The 25,743-nt window shown below is 43.3% G+C and overlaps 1 protein-coding gene across 13 annotated transcripts in view; it reads right to left on the reverse strand.

The window, feature by feature from the left end:
* The window catches only part of RUNX2 (RUNX family transcription factor 2), a 217,863-nt gene that overhangs the window by 86,353 nt on the left and 105,767 nt on the right, over window positions 1-25,743 (reverse strand). For 9 of the 13 annotated variants that reach the window (XM_018921714.3, XM_050973024.1, XM_050973026.1 and 6 more), the window contains 2 exons: window positions 18,652-18,825; window positions 9,691-9,852 (listed from right to left, as the gene is read on the reverse strand). In XM_018921714.3, the coding sequence (XP_018777259.1) occupies window positions 9,691-9,852; window positions 18,652-18,825 (336 nt within the window). The remainder of the gene's footprint in view (window positions 1-9,690; window positions 9,853-18,651; window positions 18,826-25,743) is intronic. The other 4 variants (XM_050973030.1, XM_050973033.1, XM_050973035.1 and 1 more) reach the window with 2 other exon arrangements.

Raw genomic sequence — 25,743 nt, forward strand, 5'->3', positions numbered from 1 at the left:
GTCAAACCAGTTCTGTCCCACACCAGCCAGTTCCCTGTGGGTCCTGCCACCACCCTGAGACCCACAGCAGCCTCCTGTCCTACCCACCTCTCTGTACCTGTCAGCAACACAGGAACCCACGAGACCCTCAGAAATCAAAATCAGTGCTACATTCTGGCAGACAAAGTTATAACAAAGTTGTAGCAAGTTCAAATGAGTGGAAACTAAAGTTGGACAAATTCAGACTGGTAATAAAGCCCAAATTTCAAAGCGAGGTTAATTAGCATCTGTAACCAAAGGCTGTGGTGGGTTTTGCTTCCCTGGAAATTTTTCAATGAAGCCCAGCTGAGTGCTTGGGCTCTTTTTTTTCTCAATGGTTGCCCTCAAGTTCAGATGAGAGCTAATTCAGGGAAATCTTACACCTGGGTTCAAAGCAGATGTTCACAAGGGCTTCACTGTACAATAATCAATGAATTTATACCTCCATGGAGATTTGCTTATGTCAAATTATTTTTCCCCATGCCTCACAGAAGAAGCTTCACCATTGCTAAAAATCCTCACACTCCACAAAAACTCCTTGGACACAGCATCACCATCAAGCACCATGTGGGTACAGGGTTGGATCCTCCCTGTGGGGCCACTCCACCACCTGCACACTGCTCCTGCAGACATGGGGAAACTGTCCCAAGCTCAGGAAGGGATCTCCTGCTTTTGATCCCTTCCCTCACTCTCTTTTGAGTCAGCCTGAAAACAAGTATTAAGAGATTTCCAGATTAGTGTCCCCAAATACACTCCCTTTATGCATATGAAGTAGTTCCTTCTCCCTTAATAACATCCTTCGTGACCCACGTGAAGGTGTGCTCCCTCATTTTATCTCATCCATCTTCGTCTTCTTCACTGCCTACGTTGTTTGCTTTTGTACAACCACAGAAAAGCTGAGCCACTTGTATGGCTCTTGCCTTCCCTTTTGTACCAATATCAGCCCAGTATCACCAGTATCAAAGCTCTTTGAAATATGACAGCCAAGCTGGCAGGACACCAGGTTCTTTTCTGCTAAAACATCCATCAAGAGAGGAAGAGATTTAGTCATGACTAAAATGGGGCCAACAACCATTACTAAACCACTTCAAAAAGGTGTTTTTGAGGCTCTGCTGGGATCTAACACTCCCTTGCTGACCAAATTCAGTGTGGTCAAAGTCTGAGTGGCCAGAAATGAGAGGAAATTTCAATGAAAACCAAGGCAGCTCCAGCTATTTCTACCAGCAGCAGTTTTTACCTCTTGAATTGTACTTTTAGTGTAAAATTTGCAGAATTTAAACCATTCAGCTCCTGAAAGGCATATGATACTCCTTTACCTTACCTTCTACCAAACACAGTCACAATCTGAGAAGGACCAAATTCTCCAGCATTTTATGGAACCATTTAGTAAATTCATATGGCAAATTAATCAAACCCAATTCAATGCAACAAAGACACAAGGCCACAAAGACTTAAGGGCAACATCATAGAATCACAGAATGGTTTGGGTTGGAAGGTGCCTTTTAAAGGTCACCTAGTCCAACCCTCCTGCCATGGGAGGCAGCATTTTCAACTAGATCAGTATGCTCAGAGTTCCATTCAACCTGGCCCTGAATGTTTCCAGAGATGGGTCATCCACCACCTCTCTGGGCAGCCTGTGTCAGTATTTTGCCATCCTCACAGTGATGATTTCTTCATGTCTGATCAAAATCAACTCTTTCAGTTTAAAGCCATTCCCCCCTTGCACTGTCACTCCATGCTCTTGTCAGAAGCCTCTCCCCAGCTTCCTTGTGGGCCTGTGAGGGGAGGGGGGTAAATAAGTGGACCTGACCACCCTGTATGTACTAGAGAGCTTCACACGTGAAGATCCATTTCCTCTCTCTCCACATCAGCACACATGTGAGCCTGCCTCAGCTGCCATTGCTGGCTCCATCCTAGGTAGAAAATTAACAGCAATTCCAGAAAGGGAAGGGAGAAATCATCAAACGCCTTTGCAGAAGGATGAAACAAAGAGCTTGATCCCACTGCCTTCCTGTTAGAGGCTTATTGACTTTATTGGGAACACACATCTAGGTAGTGGCTCAGGATCTGTCCCTTTGGAAGTCTGGAATTGAGGACCCGGTTGCCCCACTAACAATTAGCATTCTGTTTACAAAACCCAGCAGAGTCAGTAAGAATAATCATTACAAAACATGCTCAGACTGTGATTCCGGTTTAAGTTAATATAATTTTAATGAGTTCTTCAGAAAAAGCCTGGCACTTATGGAAAATTTCCTTAATTAATATCAGACCCTAAATTAGTAATAAAAAAAGGCCCTGAATATCATTTGGTCTCAAGCTGGAACTAAAGTATGTTTTGGCATCATTACTAACTGTTAGCAGCAAGTTCTGGAAACAGATGCAAATCTTGATATGTGTCCTAAATATAAAACACATTGCAAAAAAAGCTCAGATAAAAATATATCTATACATCCACATATATTTGAGTGTGCTATTTCCTGCCTGTATCAGCAACAAATTTATTCCATTTCAAAACATTCCACTTGTTTCTTTTCAGTACTTTTTAATCCCTTATTTCAGGAATAAAACTCCTTCCCTCTGCCTTCATTTTTCCTGTTTATTTCCTCTCCCAACAGCCATTTTAAGTAAATGAAAAGGGCTTAAAGACACGCATTGTAACATTCAAACATCTGAAAATCAGCCCACTTGTTTTACCACCCAAATATGAGCATAGGTGCCTAATTTGAGGCCACCCACGCTAGAAAAATTTGAGGTAGGGATCATGCAACGCATCTTCTGGACAATTACTCCAATGAGAGATTCAGCCCAGTGGAGAGGCTGCTACTGAAAGCCCACAGACGAGTGCCAAGGTGCTGAGATTCCCAGGTGGCACCAAGTGGGCAGGAGACTAAAAATGGAAAACCTGCGGTAAACAAAATAAATAGAACCACTGAAAAATAATGAAAAAAAAAGGAAAAAGGAAGGCGAGTTACAAGTTTAGGGAAGGCAGCAAAATGAGCGGGTTGTTTCTGAAGACCTGAGCTCCCCCAAGTTCTTTACTTTGCCTTGACTCAGTTTCACCTTGCAGGGAAAGCTCTGAACATTAGCAAGGCAAAATGGAGACAGAGACAACCTTGAGTCTTTTGGCTTCCATTTAATTAAAAAAAAAAAAAAAGAAGAATTAGAAGACAGAGTGAAAATTGTTACAGTCACCAAGAAAAACATCCCAGCATAGCGAGCGCACCAGAAACTGAGCTGGCTTCTTGGCTTTGCCAAGAGCCTGAGACAATATTGCTGAAGCGTGAACTGCTCATTCATTGCAGGGGCTGCTCACACCAGGGCCATGCTGGCAATAGCCAGGGCATTAACTGTTTCTCTGCTTCCCACAGCACATAGTGAAGAAAGGAACTGTATTTTGGAGACAGCACTGTGTCTTCCCTTATGAAAGGTCCCGGCCTGAAATTTCCTTATTGCCCACAGCATTTAATCAAGTCAGCAGGAATTAAGGGATGAAAGCACAGCCACTTCCATGGCCACAGTTTCTACTTAGGTGCTGTAAAGTTTTCTGAGCTCCTTAGGAGAAGATAGACAACCTTTATTTCAAAAAGTTGTTTCAAAGACCAAATTCACCCAAAAAAGGAAGAATCCTAGTTAAAAAAAAAAATCAGGTGAGTACATGACACTAGCAAAATCCAAGGTAATTCACACACAGGGTGAGAAACCCAAAATGACAACCAGTACAGGACCCCAAGAAAAAAAAAGCCCATCACAGTCAGCCTCTTTCTCATTGACATACAAATACTAAATCCAGAGGTTCAGCTGGAGCTGCTTCCATTGCATGTGGTTTTTTTATTATATGATTTTTAGACTAACAAGAATGAAAATTAAATTGTGTAAAAAACCAGTATTGTCCTTAATTAAGGCATGGCTGGCATTGCATTTATACTTGACAGCCATCAGTGAGCTGGGAGAACAGGAAGGTTTCTTAAATTTCAATTTGAGATGGGGGTCCAGGATGGCCCAAAACATTGTGGTGATTTATTTACAGGGTGAGACGAATTAATGGTAAAGTTTGGCTACACATGAACTAGCAAACAGGGTCAGGGCACATTCTCTGGCTCTAAATCTAGTCAGGATGGTCTGGCCACAGATGTAATGTTAAATCCTGACTCCATGATGGGGTGGCTGACTCTGAGCTGCCCACAGGAGCAGGTTCAGGACTCTGCTCATTTCCAAACCACAGCTGGGACCTGTTTGCGACCATGCTGGCCAACCCCATTCAACACCAGCCTTGCTGACAGCTTAACAGTACTGGTATTTAACAGTCCAGCCCTACCACTGTGTAATTTATTGGTGAAGATACCACTTTCTGGCCATTTTAGTTCAGAGGGATGGGTCTGCAGACTTCTTTTGTTTAGGGCCTGATCCCAGCATCTCCCTCATCTATCTCAGCATGCCCCTACTCAATAACACAGTAAAGACAGCAAAGTCCACCCTGCATCCTGTGGGGAATCCAGCTAGTGGGACAGCAATTTCTGGGCTTGGTGGCACATCCCCAACTGACAAATATCCAGGAAGGTCCAGCCCAGGCCTGGAAAAGGTGGGTTTGGTAATTTGTCTTCCTATTTAGATTTCATTTTAATTTTCTCATTTGTCATATGGGACCTGTCAAACACAGACAACATCTTCCACAGTCAGCACTGAACGTGTTTGTGGTACACCTGCAGGACAGGTCCTCCAGCATATGAAGATCTTGACCCTGGAAGTCTCTCTCAATGGTGAAGCAAAAAGTAGGAGACTTTTTTTAGTCTCTGTGTTTAGACAGAAGGGTGAGTAGGTCCAGGAAAAGTGTAGGGGAAGAAGAAGTCTCCTTACCTTCCCCTTCTCAGGAATCTCAACAAAATTAAAATCAAGCTCAAACCCTTAAAACAGCAGAGAAGGTCGAGGTCAGGGTGAGGTAGGGTTAAATCAGGACTAGAGTGTAATTAGGCTGTGATATGGATATGTTTATGGGACAGTTAAACTGTCTCTTAAATCACCTCAGCAAAGGCAGACTATCAGATCATACGTGCCTGTACTTGAACTACTCACCTAGGCTCGCTTCAGAGACAAACAGGCTCTTCCCAGGCACTGCCAGGGACCAGCACAGATCACCTGCAGACCAGTCCAGTCCTGAAAATGCCAGTTTGTCCCCTCTGATTCAAAAGGGAGCTGGGGGTGCGTGTCTCAGGAATGGATGTCTGCCCTGGGGACATCTATACCCATCCCTCCTTCCCCTGCCTGGGAGCAGCCCTCTTTTGACTGCAAGAACAACCCGACCTGTACTCCCTGCTCTGAACCTTCCATGTGGGGAGGACTTGCTGGATCAGCCCCAAAGTGGTATGTAAAATGGCTGTGATGTGTATATTTATATGAATCATATACATTAATTACATAATAGTCACCCATGCTCCCCATCCCACATGCACTTTGGTTATGCATAGGACACAAAGACTGAGTGCATTCACTATGAATCATGCAATAAGACTATATCCCTCAGGCAAACTCTCTCTAAAATGACCCTTTTCTTATATTCCCATGGCTTCCACTACAATATTATTTAATTAAGAATATTAATCTGCTGGGCCACCAACTTTCACTGTCTTCTGGGGAAGTCTGAACAGACAGACATTTTAATAAAATATGGGGAATTCTGCTCTTTTTATGATTGGAACCTCAAGGTAAGGCAATTTCATGGCCTCCTGAACTTGTTTCTTTATTTGTTCTTGATATGAATGTGAAACTTCTGGACTAGAAAAATCATTGGTTCAAAAGTTGCATGAGTGATGCCAGATAACATTTTTTTTTGCTTTGTTTTTCAGCTCATGCTGTTGAATACTGCCCAAATACCTGGGATATAAAATTTATTAGTTGTAGGTGCAAACAGAGCACTGACCCCCAAGTGGAGAATATAGATGAACACTTGCAGTATGGCAGTCATGGGCACACACATGCACGTGCCTGCAGCACGCATGCAAACTTGCCAGTACTGCAGAGAAACCATCTGAGACACTGACACGACCAGTTCAGCTGCATTGCAGCAGCTGCCTGAGGAGCTCCTCGGGGTTGCAGCCTGCTGCCCTTTTCCCTCTCCCCTGGGATGAGGAACTGCAAGCATTCCTATGGCAGGGCCCCATCACATCCTGTCCTGCAGCCCCAAACCTCTTCTGATGCTCAGCCTAATCTGTGCTTGAAACACAGGCAACTTCATCACCAAAATTCATGGAATTGTTAAGGTTGGAAAACGCCATTGTGTCCAACCCAGCATCACCACGTTCAACATTAAACCATGTCCCTAAGGGCCATGTCCATGTGCCTTTTGAACACTTCCAGGGAAGGTGACTCCACCACTGCCTCGGATGGCCTGTTCCAGTGCCTTACCACCATTTCAGTGAAGAATTTTTTCCTAATATCCAATCTAAACCTCCTCTGGTGCAACTTGAGGCCATTTCCTCTCATCCTGTCACTTGTTACTTGGGAGCAGAGCCTGACCCTCACCTGTCTGCACCCTCCTGTCGGGGAGTTGTAGAGAGTGAGAAGGTCCCTCTGAGCCTCTTCTTCTCCAGGCTGAGCCCCCCCAGCTCCCTCAGCTGCTCCTCACCAGACCTGTGCCCCAGACCCTTCCCCAGCTCTGTTCCCTTCTCTGGACATGCTCCAGCCCCACAATATCTTTCTTGTTATGAGGGTCCCAGAACTGAGCAGAGAATTCAAGGTGTGGCCTCACCAGTGCCCAGCATGGGGGGATGGTCCCTGTCCTGGTCCTGCTGCCACACCACTGCTGATACAGGCCAGGTGCCTTTGGCCTTCTTGTCCACCTGGGCACACTGCTGGCTCATGTATCCATCCCAAGACTTGGGAAGAACACCACCACTTTGGCCATAGGATGAGTGTGGTTTTGGTCAAAGGAAAACGATTAAAAGTAGCTCCTGAGGGCTGCCACTGACAATAAAACCAGGAGCACCTTTTGTTTTATTGGATGGAATATTTTCAACATCTGAATGAGAACAACTTTAGCAGTTGTCCAGGTGAAGCCATGGAGGCTTGTGAAAAGGCTGGGTGATGTGAAATTAGGGCAGATAGGAAGTTCTGTGCCTGTAGGTGTGACAGCCAAGGCTAAGGAGGGAGGTTTTACTCATTTTTCCTCTTGCATGATGTTAAGCAACAGGCACTAAATATGGCATTCATTAAAATGACCTTGTATACTTTTAACAGCCTCGATAATCAGATTTCAGCCACTGTATAGGAAAGTGACTTTTTTATTCAAGGCCTTATAAAACTCTAATTTCTCCCTCATGCTTTAAAAATGCCTGAAGTTTTCTAAGGATTTTAGTGTGTCTTTGCAGTAGTTTTCTACCCTCTTCAAAGTTCTGTTCTCTTCCTAAATAAGTAACTGAGTGGAGACTTGCATTTCTTTGAGTGTGAGGGATAAACTGCTTGCTGTATGGGGCAACTTAAAACTAGCATTTCTCTCTCTCTTTAGATATAGGAGGTGTTGGATGCTGCCCTCCCTCCCTGTGGCACTGCCAGTGAAACTCTTGAGAGGCACTGTCAGATTTGCAGCTGCGGCTGCAATGTGCCTGCTTGCATTTTGAGCATCCGAGTGGGTCCTTCAGCCAGGAATGCCTCTCTCTAATTCTGAATAGACCATTTCTATTCTGAATTTCTATTTCTGTCAGCAAACACTGCACAGCCTCTGCCACTGGAAGATCAAAGTCCCATTTTTGACTCTTGAATCTAACTGCAAGCAAGATCCCCACGATGGGAAAAGGCCAGGGCATTGCAGAGGCATCTCTTGAGCCCTAGAAAGATGAAGGACAAGAAGCGTGAAGGCAACTGGCCATAGAGCACGGCAGGAAAGTTCAGTCCACGGCCACACAATGTACACAGCCAGGTCTTTTAGTCACTCCCTGCCTGTGCCCACATGCCAGGCGCTCACGTCTGAATACACACAGACAAGCAAGGGCTGCAGGGCAAGCATGCGGTGTGCAGCTGCCAGGTCCCAGCCGAGCCTCTCCTGCAGGTATTGCCGCGGGCATGATTGCAAAAATAACCCATTCGACAACACAGACCATCAGGAGGCTCTGACTCAAAGGGAACCTGTTTCAGGCCAAACAAAGCATTTCCTCAGCATCAAGCCGATCGAGTTTTTTGACCCAAGTCAGGGTGTTGCATGGAGAGCCAGCAGGAACCTGCTCCAAAACCCTCCAGCCCTCGGCCCACATGGAGATCTTTGGCATCTCTGTGAAGGCAGAGTGCACTAGGGCTGCAGAGGGGTTTGCAGCTGGCTGTTTGAGAAACAAAGCTTCCCTCCTCAAGATGAAAGAAATCAAGGAGTCTATGCTAATCAAATCCTCCACGCCTGCTGGCTGCAGTTCAGCTTGTCAGGGATGCAGCTCAGTGGAGTGATCAGCTTTTCCAGTGCTATGAGCTTGGTAGAAGGGGAAAACACAAGAGCAAGAAATTCACCTGGCTGGGAATCAAACAGGTGTATGGCAGCAGCATCCAAGATTATAATAATATCTTGCAAACATGCAAAAAATAGATGTAATAAGACTGATTCTTTGGTTTTAATTAATGAATCATAAAGGCTCTCTTTACATTACACATGCTTTTTTGGCATAAGCTGCTAATATTTCCACACTTGCAAGGTTGGAGTTTTAAGACTGAGCCTCCCTCCCCTAAGGTTCCTCATTTTTGGCAAGAGGTACAAGGTGACTGTGTGCCATGACAGGCTCTCTCTTACTTTGGGGCAATCAGATTACTTTACACAGATGGTTTTATCGCTAAGACCATTAGAGGTAAATTGTGCAATATATAAATGTGCATTTGTTTGTAAAAAAAGTCTCAGTTCCACACTACTGTCTCGTCTATGTTCCTAAATGTATTTCCTCTCTCCTGCATCATTCCAAAGCACAGTTTGTCCAATCTTTACCTTTAAGTGACTCAGCCTGTTTCTGATAGGCTTCTTAAGTACACGTTAACCAAGGAAACAGTCTTTCTTGAGCTACTGGATTGAAATACAGGAAAATGAACCTCAGCCATAACTACTGAAGAAATGAAGGCATCTATCTGTCAGGATGCCTAACAACACACATACTGCAAAGGTAAAGCACCAAAAAATGGAGAGCATAGCATTTACTTTAAAACACAGAATCACGGAATGGTTTGGGTTGGAAGGGACATTAAGAACATCTTGTTCCAACCCCCCTGCCATGTGCAGGGACACCTTCTACAGACCAAGTTGCTCCAAGCCCCACTCAACCTTGCCTTGAACACTTCCAGGGATGTGGCAGCCACAGCTTTTCTGGGAAACCTGTGCCAGTACCTAATCACATGCAAATAAACATCCTTTTGTAGGGAAAAAAAAAAAAAAAAAAAAAAGAGAGAATTTGTTCAAAGAATCAGGTTCACAATTTAAAAATAATCTAATCCGAAACGGACCTAAAGTTATTCGAGAGAGACATGCTGAGAGCAACATAGCAGCTCTTCCACATTGAAAAAAAAGGGATTTTAAATCCTGCCTGCCATGCAGGAACCCTGGTACCACTGCTGAGGTTTGCTCTCCTTGCCAACGTTTGTCTGAGGCCACGGAGGCAGCCTCTGCCAGTCCTGCTCCTCTCTGCATAATTGTTTTAGGCAAAACAGAGTCTTTACCTGAGAGGCGTCTGGGCACATCGGTAATGGCTGGAAGTCCCGTGCCTCGAGTGGAGGACAGGGGAGTTGTGGAGTGAATGGACGGTGAAGTCATCTGGCTCAAGTAGGATGGGTAAGACTGGTCATAGGACCATGGCGGGGATGACTGCGCCTGCCTGGGGTCTAGGGGGAAAATAAAAACAAAAACAAAAAAAAAAAAAAAAAAAAAAAAAAAAGAGAATTTTTTTTTAAAAGGAAGAAAAATTTTAGGGTATCAACAGCCTAACTGAAAGAAGTGGGATTACTGAACATACACACATCAGTACTACGAAGAGTGAGAATGTAATGAAACACAACTTGCTCTTCAACACTCAGCCCTTTCAGGTCTTGGTCTGTGCCTTCCCCTCCCCAGAACAATTTCTGTGGGAAATGAACAGACAAGAGAGCAGAATTTTAAAAGGTCTAGAAGCTGGGATGCAAATTCCTGGTGTCTCTCTTCCAACATATTATACTAAGAGTTGCCAATCCTCCAGGGACCAGAAACAGAAGCAGACAACAAGAATGAACCCCAGGTCTGATCTTAGGAAGTGGATTTCATGGAATCATGGAATCATCACAGTTGGAAAAGACCTCTAAGACCACTGAGTCCAGCACTGCCAGGTCCATGCTAAACCATGTCCCTAAGCATCACAGCTACAAGTTTTTTAGACACTTCCAGGGATGGTGACTCCACCGCTTTCCTGGGCAGCCTGTTCCAAAGCCTGGGCAACCTTTGAGTGAAGAAAATTTTCATAAGATCCAATCTAAATCTCTCCTGGCACAACCTAAGGCCGTTTCCTTCAGAGGGGGGCAGACTCTACAGTCAGCACTTGGCACGCCTGTCAAGCTGTTATCCAGTTCAAACATCACACAATAGTGTGTTCAGTGCTGAAAATACTAGCCAAGGAGAAAAAAGTCATTAATCTTATCATCATCTGTCACAAAAATGTCACATTTGGATGCTGGCCCAATTATTTACAGCACCCTCAATTACAAAATATGGAACAAAATGGTTTGGGATAACTATTGGAAGCTAATGATACCTGCTGATATATTTGCAACAGCTCACTACAGAGGAAATCATCTTTAGGATAAACACAGATGAATTTTTGCTGAAGCACTGGTATAAGGAGAACTAGTTTTACCCACTGATGTTTGGATTTATAAACCATTTGCTCTCAGTTAATATCTGATGATAAAGATACCCCTAAATACCTCTTAAATTATGCTTTTTATTTCTTTATATTGACAAAACTGAAGCAGTTTCAACTCCAAAGTTTGTTTGGGGCACTGCATAATAAACAGAAAACTATCTCTGGACTAGTTCACAGAAACTGTAGCACATCCCTTCAAATCCTGCCCACTATTTTCAGGGAAGCAAATCAATATACTCGATTTGGAGAACCTGCTCTATCAGAACACTGTGCTAAAGCCCTGCTTTGCAGACAGCAATGTGACAGCCACATGGCATAAGCAAAGGCTCTTTTTCAGGAAGTTTAACCTTTTTTTTTTCTTTTTTTAACTCCTTTCCTTGCTCTTCCACACAGCAAAACCTTGTAGTTTCAGATACTTCTTGTTTATTATTTCCCTTCAGACATGATTTGTTTGAAGAAATGTCTGGAAAGCAGATACTTCCTTGAAGCAAAATAACTATATAGATATATTTATTAAAAAAACACCTTCCAAGTTAATTTTAAGAGGATTTTCCTGGAGTTTGCCACTTATATTTGAGCTGAGTAATATAAATGGTTAACATAAACTTTTCAGAAATCTGAAGGACACTTGATCATTAAATGTAATGAACTTCTTTGTTTTAACATTTTCAAGGCCAGGGTTGTATAGATTGGCACAGGTTCAAATCTGACTGACTGCTCATTGTTACATCTGATATTGACATATTTCTCTGCCTCATTCCACTACAATAATTCACCATACAGTCAATGGTAAATGATCTTTGAATGGGAAAAGAAAGACTAGGCTTGCTGGAAAAACAATCTTAAAATTAATGGTGTGTTAGGGGCACAGTCTCAAACCCAAGACCCTTCAAACTCCAAGACCTTTTCAATCTCTGCTTCTGTATTGAAAACAGGGCCCCTAAAGTTTTGGGTTTAGGTCAGCTTCAATGCTAGGAGGAAATAACATGGCAGGTAAAGGCTGGAAAAAAAGTCATAGTAGAAGATGTTTTTACATCATTTTGATCTAAGATGGTGGAAAGCTCAGAAAAAGAGGGACCTTTCTGGAGGCTCATGCCACTCCTGATAGTGTAATCCTCATTGCACAAGAACTTCTTGAGCATCTCTGGCACTCTCATCAATTTGAACACCCATGCTAGACTTGGTTTTATACTTAACACCCTTAATCTAGCAACTGTGAATGTCTGTGTGGGCACAAGAATGGCAAGCAGCAAAAAGTGGTCTTTCAAAGGCTCATGTGGCATTTCAAAACAGTATCTCACGTGCACTGTCAGAAGCAGGATATAGGGCTGGATGGACCATTCCTTGACCCCAAAAACATACCACATACTCTTCCAACATCTACCTCAAATACATCAGTCTTCCCAGGGAATAGGAAATAATGAAGAGGAAAATCTTTAACCAAATTGAACATTAGATGATTCATCAGAGCTCAGTGACTGAGGAGGAGGTCACAGTCCCTCAGGGCAGAGGGTTACTGCCATTCCTCCACTCCAAGGCATGGCTGAGGTCATGGTCGAGGCAGGGTGGGAAATATTGCCCTGGGGATGACTGGTTCAAGGTATCTGTGACCCGTTAGGAAACCAGAAAGTGAAAATACAAGTTTCACCAGATCCCAGAGAAAATGGCCTAAAGCCAGCCCTTGCTGCCGGATGGCGGTCAAGGTTTGCACGGATGTGAGAGAAGAGAGTGGTGAAACACTGTCGCCTTGTCAAGTCAAAGGGGACCTGTGAGCCCACAGGGCAAACATCACTGCTCAGCAGCATTGCCCAATTCACAGCGAAAAACGCCACGAGACAGAGCCCAAAGCTTCCCCAGATAGTCCCTGGAGGTGGACATGAAGCTCATGTGGCACCCCCTGGTTCACATGGAGATGGTCCTTGCAATGGTGCTGAGGCACTGGCTTGGGCCACTGTGGCCCACCAGACCATCTCTGCTGGTCCCACACACCATCAAACCTCCAGGGGGAAGGAGGGTGCCAGGGACACCACAGGGATGTGCCAGCTGCCACAGCAGCACTTCCAGGGCAGATCCACACAGGGGCTTCTGAGGCAAACACAAGGCCCTTAAGAGGTTCACCTCCTCCTTGCTCTGACCCAAAAGGGGTAGGATGTCTATTTAACACATACTATTGGGGAAGAAGCTGTGAGGTGATTTTTGAGAGGTTTTCCTTGGCCTCCTACACCACGGACCAGCTTCCCCACTGTCTCTGGCTGGTGGGCTCCCATGTGTCCAAGGATCCCTGCTAGCCAGGGACTTTGCACCATCACCCAAAGCACCACATGCTCTGCAGCCAGGGCAAACTTCTTCCCATCACAAAAAAGCCCAGAACAGATGAGAAACCTTAAAGCTCTGAGTGCATGTGGATTCCTCCCTAAAGGAATCCCTCCAAAACAAGGAAAGATACTTAAAATAAAAATAAAACTAACTGTCCAGGAAAAAGCCACCCCCATTCCCCTATGGCAGCCATGGGGAAGGGCTAACAGAGCATTCAACAACAGTGAAGGAGCCAGAGGGCCACTCTGAGCTGGTATTTACACTCGAAAACTTTGGAGTGATTACTAAGAGCAGTCCTCCTTTTGTAAACATTTCTGTTATGCCTGCGTGGGTGTGAGGGGAAGTGCAGCTCTCAGCATATTCCTTCACAGCAGGGCATATTGTGGGTATGCTGAGACAGCCTGGGCACAGTTCAGCTGAAACAAATCAGTGGGGCGAGGCCTAAACTAATGTGCAAACAGCTCCATCCTGTTTGTGCTTCCAGGTGAACCTCCACAAAGCAGGAAATATTGAGTATTGCATATTATTTTGTGTCTAGGTTTTGCTGTCACATTTATAGTCATGGGTCTTACGCAGGGTTCTTGAGCTTTGCTGTCTCTGACTGACTGGATTAAATGGATGGTGGATATTGAAGCTTAATGGACAATAAGAGTCTTTAAAAATAAGTCCAAGAGGAGATGCACCACATAAAACTAAAATTATAAAGGAAAGAAAGAAAAAGCCCATCTAGTGATTCATTCTCCCGCCAGTGACATTGGCTTTCCAGTATCACAGCTTCTCTTCTTCCAACAAGAAATCATCACAGGACCATAGAACAATTTGGGTTGGAAGGAACCTTAAAGATCATCTAGTTCCAAACCCCCTGACATGGGGAGGGACACCTTCCATATTCCGAAGTGTCAGTGTAGAAAAGCAAAAACCTGCAAATATCCCTGAAGAACAACTTTTTTCACTTTGGCATTGGATTGTGAAGCACACTAATTTTCTATAGGGAAAAAACTAATTCCCCCTTTTCCAAGATGAGTTACATGACCAGAGCATGATCACAGGCTGGCAGCTCCTTGTTGTATTGTCTCTAATATTCAGACATCACATGCATCATACTCTCATTTAAACCCAGCCGTCAGCTCTAGCTCTGGCTGCTGCTGGTTGGATTAGTGCTAGTGCCAGTCGTAAAAAACAAGCTGTCTGGAGCTATCTTTGGTAAACACTTACAGCAAATATCCTCACTTCTGATCTTAACAAAGCCAAGATGACTTTCTGCATGAGTAACCCAACTATTGTTGTAACACCAACCCCCTCAGCAAAACAACAACAGCAAAACACAACCTTCTTCCCTTCTCTAGCCCTTTTTTAGGCATTCTTAAAAGCCCAGGATTTCATCTGGATTGCCCAGTTCAATCAACAAAGTCAAATCCAGTGGAGTTACATCCCAATGTACAGAAAAGTAATTGAGACCAGATTTTGGCCTGAAGTACCTCTAAATCCATTTCTCCTCCCACCCCTCCAGGAGTCACATTTTTGAAATTTAAAAAAAAGATAAACTCAATGAATCATGCCAGTGGGCAGCTAAGTTTTAAAAGGGGGTAGAAGGAAATAAAAGTCAAAAGAATAATAGGAGGGGTGCAAGCTTTATGAAATGGAGGTCCACAATGGCAACTTGTCAGTCAACCAGAGGATGCAATCAATTTGCATAAAATGCAGCAGGCTGCAGATTCAGTTTGCACTGTCCCTGAAATCAGTCCCTGTCTGTCAGAGAAGATGTATTCCCTCACTGCCTTCCTGTTAAGCTGGCTCTGAAGAGTTTAAACCTGCTTAAAAAATGGTGAGAAATGGAAGCATAACATCCCTGAAGTGCATGGAGAAGGGGAAGAGGAAAAGGAAAGAAAGTGAAGGTTTCACAGGACTTGCCTTTGAGGGCTGTTATTTCAGTGATGAAAGTCAGAGGTTGCCCATAGATCAGCCAGTGCCACAGTGGTGATGTAGCATGAAACCTCACTTAACTCCCACTCTGCTGTCCCCACAGCCCAGCTGATGGGGTCCTCTCACAGACCACATTCCTGCCATTACACCTGTGGCTTTTCCTGGCCCACAGAAGTTAATCCTCACCAGTTGCATCTTAAAAAAACCTAAGCTTTCTTCATCTCATACTGAAACATTGATGCAACAGCTCAGTGTCTGAACGGGAATGTAATCGGATACATGAACAAGTTGCGTGAGCCCGTTAGGGAAAGGGAAAAAAATAAAAAAAGCAAATATACCAGTGAACAAATGTGAATGGACAGGATTCCTGATTTACGGGCAGCAAGCAGGGTTCAAATTGGATCTGCACTGCCTCAGCAAAGGCAGCTGCTTATTGGACCATTTGTTTTTTAATCACCCTTCGATGTAGCTTTTGCTGAATCCTAGTTAAAATGCCATGTTGAATAAGGGCAACTCTGTGCCTTGTCCTGCCACAGCCCAGTCCTGTGGTAGGTTAAGGACTGTGCTGTGATTTGTATAACCTGTACTCTGATACTCCAGGAAAATAAACACAACCTAGACAGAGAAAAGAAATATAAGAGTGAACCCTAAAGTGCTGAGTTCTTTCAGACTCAGGTGTGGGTCAGCCAGGATTTAAATAATATGTCTGTTTAGTCATGCAATAGCTATGCAAGGCCTCAAGTGGAATGAAGCAAAATGTGCTTACTAGCAATATTATGGATTTTTTGTAGGAAATCAATATTTACTGTTCCAGTTATTAGAAATTTATTATTTGCCCTAAATAATAACTAGGTAAAGTGATAATGAAACCATGGTATTTCTAAAGGAATGCTTGGTCAATTCCAACAAAAGTAATTTAAAAATCCTGGTTTTCAGACAGAAAGGTCTAGTCCTCTTTTACGTATGCCCAAGGCAGTGCTTATGTTAGGAAGTCAGTGGCATTCTGAGTATTCCACTACAGCAAGGAAACTGGTGGTGAAGGAAAGCCCAAGCACCTCACTCCCTACCACAGCACCAGGCAGGGGGATGTTCAGCAATTTCCTGGATGTTCAACACCTGACCAAAGGGTGCATGGCATCACCTTCATCTGTCCCTGACATGGTTTGTGTAGCAAAGAGTACCCATCCATCCCACAAGAAAGATCCTAGAATAGGAACTGTCTGTAAAAAAGCATCCCAGCACTTTGGTGGAACATCAGAGCATGCTGAGCTTTACAGATTACAATCAAGGTCCCAAAGAGTGCCCAGAAGCCTGGTGGGAAGCCAGTGCAATTCCAAGAGCTTGCACCCATGTAACACCAATCACCCAATTGAATGGGATGACCCCCAGCAAGCAAATGGAGAGCTGGCTGTTGGACTTTTCTGAGGATGGGAAACAACATCAGAAATACTGTATCAGACCACTTATTCACTACAGAGTCCTCCCCATTATGGGGGGGAAATCAGAGCAACTTGGGATTCTATAACCTTGAATTTATTCAACAATAAAAGTACATAATCCACCAGAGATGAGAAATCCAGCCTTCATCCCTCAGTTCACTTCTCTCTGCCCCACCAGCACTGCATCTTCCCTCTCTTGATGAAGTCTCAGCTGGTGCTGCCTTAAATTTGCAGAGAAGGCAGGGAATGCCACACAACTTTGTTTCCAGTCAGGCTTATTGAAAGCTCATCTGAAGCTTTCATCTTCCAGATCTGTAAATGCTGCTGCTGCCTCATAACGAGGCAGAGAAGTAGTCTATTAATCAAAGCCAGCAGAACGTTTTCTACAGGAGGCATTTATGTGAAGGGGAGCAGCATATGAGGTTACACTTAGTTAGGAAGAAAATTACAAGGGGATCTCAGTTCTTGTGCTTCAGGGCATAAGCTGATCACCAGATGGAGTCAGGAAGAATTTCAGCCTCTGTCGTTCCTAGATATAGTGTTGCACAATAGGTAAACTATGGAGGCACAAGGAAGAAGGAAAAAAACTGCTTATAGCCTGGATTTCCCCCCTGCTTTCTTGGGAACTATGTCTACAAACACTGCCAGACAGAAGACTTGGTTAGAAAAAATATTGTGTTTTAGTTCAGCAGTTCTTACCCAGAAAATGATATGCACGAGAGCCCTGACTTCACATGTCCAATGAACAAATCATGAAGCCTAGCCAAAAAAACCTGCTCTGGGAAGCTGGGGGGCAGCAGGTACCATGTAATGGGTATAATCAACATGTTTAATGTATTATAAACATTTTACACTAGTTAAAGTTAGACTTCTAGATCTGGGAGAACTTTGCCACAGCTCATGGGAAAGATTTTTTTGTTGCAATTCCTTGAGTGCTTTGGGTTCAAATTAACTCACTTCTCTTTCTTACTGCAAATTAATAAACCGGTTGAACTTAAAAAAAGAAGGAAAAGAGAGAAGAAGAAAGCCACAACACTTTGTTAAAACCACTGAGTTTCAGCTGGTATCATGTCAAAACCACTTGAAACATGAAACTAGAAATCTTCCTAGGTTGACTCAAAGACTATGTCTATACTAGGAGTGCATTACCAGGAAAGGAATGCTGGTGTAAAATGCTGGCAAAGGACTCTGCTGTGGATACAACTGTAGCAGCAGAAGTGAGTATTAAATCAGTCTAGGGAATTGAGCCAAGAGCTTTGTTGACAGACTTGCATCTAGGTGAATTTCTCCAACAATTCTAGCAATTGGTCAGGGGTAACACCTCTTTACATCCTGGATAGACACAAACTTGTCAGCACAAATTTAGAATCTAGAAATGCCCAAAGTTAGATAGAAGTTGTTTTGAATCTCTTTTGAAAAATTTAACCAGCTCTGACTTTAGAGAAAACAACATTGGTTTATTTTGTAGTCTTCACAGTTTTGCTGCAAACTTCTGGCATAGCTGCAGTTAAACATCTTATTTCAGCCTTCTAATCTGTGACACATGGTGGGTGCTTTATGATTTCTCTCAGCACAATGAAATCTGCCTCTCAGCATGCAATCATAAATGTTGCATACAACCCTCACGAGCAACCTTTGGAGATTTCTCCATAACCCAGTTCATTTATTGTAACCGTGGTCAGCACTGGTGGTGGAAGCAAACCATCATGTGAGAAGATTGTATTATTATTCTGATAAAAAGACCATTAAGTGCTGGCTGCTTCCCTTAACACGACTGCAAAATAACAAGGCTGAATAAAAATGTTCATTCTATTGTACACTAAAGGTACTGTTGCAAGACAGAGAAGGCAGAGCAACGTGGCAGTTAGAATTTCACCAGATCCCTACTCAAATGACCTGGATTGACTATTTTAGATTTATGGCAAAAATATATTTTTAAAAATTACATTTTCAGCTTCAAGCACTATAGAAAAATCCACTTCCCACCTAGCTTTGCTTGGAGAACATCCCCCACTCTGTAACAGCCTCTTTGGCTGCAGCTGAGACACAAATATCCATAAGCAATTACTACCAATGCCTGTGCAAGTCAAACCTATGGTTCTGTCTCTTACCTGTAATCTGACTCTGTCCTTGTGGATTAAAAGGACTTGGTGCAGAGTTCAGAGAGGGCCGTGGGCTCTGGGTCGGGACCCCTACTCTCATACTGGGATGAGGAATGCGCCCTAAATCACTGAGGCGCTCAGAGAACAAACTAGGTTTAGAGTCATCAAGCTTCTGTCTGTGCCCTGGAAACAGCAAATCATAAAATAAAAGCGTTAATAACAAGATTTAGTAATTTAACACACCCCCAAAATAACCCCAAAATGGTCTCTAAGGACCTGTTACTAGATTTAATGGATTTACACGTATCTCAGCTACCCTCCATACCACAGAAACATTGTGAGGGGGTTGTGTTTGGGACATGCTTGTGCTGGTGAAAGCCTCATCAAGCACAGCTGTGCCCATACACGTGTAACATATTACAATTTGGATCAAAATAAGAACTTATCAGGACACTCACACAAGGTCTTTTTTTGTCTTTCTTTCTTTCTTTCTTTTTTTTTTTTCTCCTTTAACTACCAAAGGTTTGCCTCTTTAACTACCAAAGGTAGTTAAAGAGGCAAACTTTCCTTTCCAAAAGCAAGCTTCATATGTACATACAACTTATCAAGTGGGACAATTACTCCATGCCTGGTTTAGATGTTGTGGATTTTTGCTAAGAAAATTCAAGTTTTTCTTCTCCCCTAATTTTTTTTTTCTTTAACTCTGTTATAGTTAGTCATTAGCTTTCATTCCTCTGGGAGATTTTCCAAAAAGTAATTAGTCCCTGTCAGTTGAGAAGAGCAGTATCCAAGGAAAACTTCCAAACCTGCTGGCCAGGACTGGGCCCTACACACCTTTGCACAGTCAGCCTTCCTCTGTGCTCCTACTGCACTCACCCAAAACAGGCCAACTGCCCCTGGATATATTTGGAACACTCATTTAGGGGTGTTTTGCTGACAAAATATGGAGGGGGAAAATGGCAAAAGCACTGGGATGCCCCCAATGGTCCTGCTTATGTTATCATTGAGATGTTTCAAAAGCAAGGGCTTTGCTTCTCTAATGATTGTATTTTTGCTCCTACATTTAATTTCTTTCCAAAGGATGCTCATTGTCCAATGGTGCTTTTGAACATGAGGTGCAGAAGGTGTTATTTCTATCATTCAGCACAGGGAGAAAAAGGCATGCATAGAGATTAAGGACAGGACTAATTTTACTTAACTTTAGCCATTCATAAATCAGGCATCTAGTCTAAACTCTTCTAATGTAGACTTCCTCTTCGGTTAATGGAAAGAAATAGCTACTTCCAGAGGGCAATTCATCTCATTTGTCTCTGACACTCGCCTTAAAACAGCATGATTCACCTCCTGAATTTGCTTTCTCTTCCTTCTCTGATCAGAGAGGGAGCACACATGACTGGTTTAATTAGACACCCTCGCCATTAGTCAACGTTAAATGGAATGAAGCCTACCCTAAGTTACAGATCAAGGTCATGCAAAAAGCCTTTGTCTGGGGGGCCCAGACTCCTTGATTTCAACCCAGAACCACATCTGCCTCCATCCTTATAAGCAGTGCCGGGGCCCTGGCACAAGCAATAATTGGGGGGGATATTTTAATGCTTTAAACAATAGGAAGGGTCTCTGGTATGGTTTGGGCTTGAGCCTTTCAAATAATCACCAGTGGCTTGAGATAATCCGTGTTGACCCTCAGCAGTATGAATACAGCTATCTGTCTGGAGTCTACAAGAATTCAGCTCTGCAGACTTGGGAAGATTGTCCCATCAGTCCTTGGGCCATAGAACCAATTCCAATGCTGTTTAATTTATTTTAGAAGCAGAAATGAGGCCACTGAATCTTGAGATTGAACTAACAGGCTACCACTGCTAAAAAAAATGCTTTTTAATAGTAATTCTCACCGCAGTACTGAGTACATGGGATCCCACCATCTAATTGGTACCACAGTCCAACATGACGCTTAGGCAATGCAATATTGAAACTAAATAAACCCAGACTGGATTCAGAGAAATCATAGCTCTAGACAGAGAAGGATTCAGGTTGGGAAATGAGGGGAAACTTGATGGGATTTAACTTTGGAGAAGCTTCTCTAGCAATTTAAAAAAATTAATTAGTTGACCCATAATTTGGTACTTTGAAGTCTGGGTTTTCTCCCCCGTAATGACTCAGCCTAAAAGCACGGGGTAGGCGGGAGCCTTCTCCCTAGGGAGAAAGTGCTGCTCCATGTTAGAGCTGCCATGGGTGCCTACTCCCCTCTTGAGAAAGTATCAGCCATTTTAAATAGGGAATGATTTTTGAGCTTGTAAAAACTCCATAATAGCGGCCTAATTAACAGGGTCACATCCAAACTCTAGTCTTCAGCATTAAATTCTGAATCCATTAAAACTAAGATTTGTACAAGTTGGGTGCTGCCAAATCTGAAGAAATTACTTTTACATACATACGCAGTCAGTATTCTCTTGGGATTTCTCCCTCTTCTTTTCCTCCACAATTTTTATGCATTTACTTTTCCCTTTGCTAGTCATATTTTCCACTATGTTTTTTAAAGACATCTCCTTCCCCTCCATTCTTCTCTTCTCCTCATTCCTGATCAACCTCTGGCAAATTGAGCAACCTGGGATAGTGGAAGATGTCCCTGCCCATGACAGGGGTTTGGAGCGAGATGATCTTTAAGTCCCCTTTCAGCCTAAACTATTCTGGGATTTTGTGAAAATCAAGAGGTTCTCAAAATAAGGCAAATGTCATAAGCCCATCTCCAGTCTCACACACAAGAGTCAATTTTAGCTGGGAATGAATTCACTCCCAAAGCAAATTTTATTTAGAATTTCTGTAGAAAAAACTCTGTGCTATGTTCATGTAGTGACCTTTTAACTAAAGAACCACTAACAAACTGGTGCATAATCTATTTCAATTGTCCTCAGGTAACTCAATAAATAACTTATTACACAGGTCATCACCACTCCTGCACTAACCTGTGCCAGATAACCCTCAGCCTTGTTTTCAACACATTCTGTTTGGTCATACATTGCTTTGTTAGAAGAGAGTTTATACTTAATTATGTGTATTATAGCAGAGCTCTGGTTAACAGAGCACTTTAGGATAGGCAGGGGGGAAAAAAGGAAAAAAAGAAAGGAAAAAAAAGAAGGGGCATACAGGAAGAAGAAAAAAGATTTCCACATCTGGTTGAATTGAAATGATCTATTGATGTGTGGGTTTGGGTGTTGCTACTTCCCCCCCACCCACCAAAAAAAAAAAAAAAAGAAAAGTAGGGAAGAGAGAGCTCTATGAGCTCTATGCACATCTGGAAGACCCCAGGCATCAATGGAACTGCAAGTCCCCAGAAACCAGCAAGGGGCCAAAGGCAGACTTGCCTTCCCCTTCTGGACATTTAAAATTTAGGGTTGTAACACGGAGTCATGTTGTGACAAAGGGATCCACAGAAGGAGCCACAGTCCCGGAGTGAAATATCCCAGGGAGACAAGATGACATTGCAGCTTTGCACATGATGGGTTTCTCTTCTTTGATAAAGGCTGAGACGTGCTCACACTGAAAGTAAGCAGGAAACTCAACAAAACCTTTGTATTCAGGAGGTGCTCACAAAGGCGTGTGGGCAATTTAAATAAATGTCCTGCCTTGATTTCTGTGCAGGAAAAAAAAATCCTGTTAAGTATGAAGGAGCCATGAGGTATGGGCTGAAAACACTCTAAAAAGACCTTCTGAGTAGCACATAAGCAGCAGGAATGAAATATGTGATACATGTTTAAAACTCATTCCACAAGCTGCTTTTCATCTCTCATTGATATATGTGTCTGTTGACAGAGAAATTCCTGATCCCAGGGGAGTGTGCTAAGAAAAGCTGTATTCCTCAGTCTCAGTACTGAGGTGTAATTTTATTTCAGGAAAAATGATTAGGGTAGCAAGTGTGGATAGCTGAGGGAGAATCCATGATCTGCTGCAGCAGTGAGTAGATCAAAAAGCAATATACAAACTATGTGAAGAGTAGAATAAAATAGTGTTATAGCTACCCCAATGCCTGCAACACTTCATTTAGTGCCTGTTGCTCTGCTGTAAAGATGAATTTGTAAAATGGATTTGGCTTGGAGAGGAAAAAAAAAATGCTTGTGGACTTAAGCAGACTTGGATGTGAATGTTGTCAAAAATAAACGGAAGATGACCCATGAGTCTCTGACTAAGGATGGGCCCAGTGGCCACTGGAAAAGATCAGGTCACCAGTGAGGAGATGGGAAAGAGATGAGAAAAACTGAGAGTTCATAGTCAAGAGCTAAACAAGCTGTTCTGATTTGTCTGCTGGCACAGTACAAAACACACTGGATATCAGAAATCCAGTGTTCACTCCAAAATAACAAGAAATATTCTGATCTTTCACCACTACTCAGCTGTTTCAAGCTAAACGCCAACCTGAGTATAAATTTCTGGAGACAGAAACATTGTCATTAATCCTCTCCAGTGCCAATTTTGGCCATTTTACATGAATCAAATCAGTACTGAGCACTCTCAGTACTATAAGGTCAGTGGAAACTGCAGCCAGCCAGTCAGTGCCTGTGCTGCTGCTTCTGCTCGCCAGCCCAGCACGGCCTCAGAACATGTTCGTGTGGCCCATGGAAGCTGATGTTCAATTATCACATCCCAGGCATGGCAGAAGATGTGAGGAGTCTTCATCTCCAGCTTAATCATTTCAGTTTAAACTAAGCAAAGGACTGTCTTCCAGATCAAAGCAAGGCAATCTCGAGTCTGCTGGATGTGGTAACTGGAAAGGGACGTGAGCTCGTCTCTCATCACGGAACTTCCACCACTCTGCTGGAGGAGGCAAGATGTAAATCGGTCTGTGGAAGAGGCTGACTTGCAGAATGTAAATGTGGTGTTGATGCTTGAAGATTTTTACCTCCTCAGGGAGGAGGGGTGTGTGTTTTTATCTTTCAGCTTGTGGGTGTGGAACTGAAAACTAATCAGATTATGCTACACGTGGCCTTGCCAGATGCTGACACTCAGGGACTCCCTTTCTTTGTACCGTGTACACCACCCACCAGCTTTTTTGTGTGGTTTTTTTTTTCCTAGTACCCAGGAGATCTGGTTACCAGATTTTCAGCAGATGCTTTTATCACTCTCCACTGGGTTAGCTATTTTCAGTCATCACCCACTTCTATCTTTTTCTGCTTTTGCCTTAACAAGAAGTATTGTGGGAGTCAGGTGTCTCCATAAAAGAGCCAAGGGATGGCAGAAAGGTCATGGCAGTAAGAGCCTGGGCTTTCACCTGCTGGAAACACATTTTCTGGGACATCCCAAGCAGAATGGAGGGTGCTGACCCATTGTGAAATGTCACCATGGCTTCTGTTAGTTCTATGTCACGAATGTGCTCAGCGCCAGATAGTGAAGTTTGGAGTCATTCCATGGAGTGACTACAGCTGGAAAAGGCAGACAAAAATTCTTTGAGCTCAAGGGCTAGTAACCAAGGATTTCTACAGCTCTGGGTTCAGTGAACCAATAGGAAAAGAGACTTTTCTTCAGGATAAGGGGTGGCAGAAGGCAGAAGAATCACCCAGATCATGACCTGTGAATTTGCCGTCTGTGCACCTCTGTCTCTTGACTCTAAGAAAAATGCAACAGAGATTGAGAACCCAAGTTTTGATTTTTCCCACTGATGTCCAAAGTGCTTTAAAAAGGTAAAGAGTGGGCACATTTTTTCCTACTAACTCTACATGTCCTCGAGACAAGCCCTTTGATTTTTTTCTCTTTTAACCCTGGAACACCAGCAGCATTCCAGTGTACTTTGTAGTGTCTACTCTTCTGCTTACACATCGTAGAAGACAATTTCACACCACAAAAAGACAAGCTACCTGTCCTCTGAATTTCATCACAAATTCTCCTTCAATTCTCTCTGCAGGTCCACCTGAATTTCATTCTGTTTGGTTTTGTGGAACAGGGGCAACTGGAAGGTACTGATATGGGCTTGACTGAATCCAGCTACAGGCTGATAAAGCTAAAGTCAAGGGACCCACATTTATGCCACAGCAAAGAAGTTGAGACCTGAGCCTAAGGCTTCCTAACAGCTGTTGTGCAGGGACTGAATAATGCTGAGCATTCACCATGAAGCAAAAATATTCACTGTTCTGTTACAAATTTCAGACAATACTTTACTGCAGCAAGATGTCACTCCAAAGCAGTGTCAATCTATGCACTGGAGGTAAAAATAAGGGAGCCATAAACCAGAAGCCCAGAAGATTCACGTTAGCTTTTGGCAAGGAAAAAACCTCTGAAGAAAGTCATGAGGGTCCCTCTTGTGAGCCTTGCCTTGTGACAAATTGTCATTGGACTTGTTTCTCCCACCAAACCCTACTGAATGCACCCAATCCAAAGTTCATGGAAAAAAAACCAAAACACAAGAGCCAAACAATTTTTGCCCAGGAAAGGAGAAAGCTTGGAACCCTTCCAGTCTCTTAGGTAAAGACACAATTATGAGAAGAAAAATATAATCCACCCAAGAGACATAATTACATAATTAGGCCATAGGCTGTGCATAGGAAAGGTTCTTATAGTTCATAAAACAAGGAGCTACATAGGTGCAGTAACTGTAGTTAATTCACTCAATGAAGAAAAAAAAAGTTTGTTTTTTAAATAGCTAAGGGCACCAGTTTGCATTAGACTGGGAGTTTAGTCTTTTGACTGTACACAGAGCCCTGTTCGTGCCAACAGGAGTCACTCAGACGCAGGCAGAAAACAAGACCCTGTCTCTTTTTGTTCTTAAAAAAGGCATATTATTACCCAAAGCAGCTAAGGCCTGTACCTGAAACTACTGCAGAGAAAAGGAAATAATAAAGACAGACAAATGCACACTGTGGAGGGCTCAGTTCTTGTGAAACAGATCTAATGTTTATCCATTTGCTAAAATCCTAATGAGCCCCTCCTCCCTGACTCCTGCTCTGCAGATTACTGGTATGGGTCCAAAAGGGCCAGATCCAGATCCTGGGGGAACCAGGGACATTTCCATCTTCCCAGAGCTGTGGCTCCTACCCTGGGTGAACAGAGGCAGAGGGAGCTTGCAACCTCAGCATCGAGGACAAGCCGTGGAGCATCTCTGGTGCCAGTGGTCAT

This window comes from Serinus canaria, chromosome 3 (assembly GCF_022539315.1).
Source record: "Serinus canaria isolate serCan28SL12 chromosome 3, serCan2020, whole genome shotgun sequence".
Taxonomy (NCBI): Eukaryota; Metazoa; Chordata; class Aves; order Passeriformes; family Fringillidae; genus Serinus; species Serinus canaria.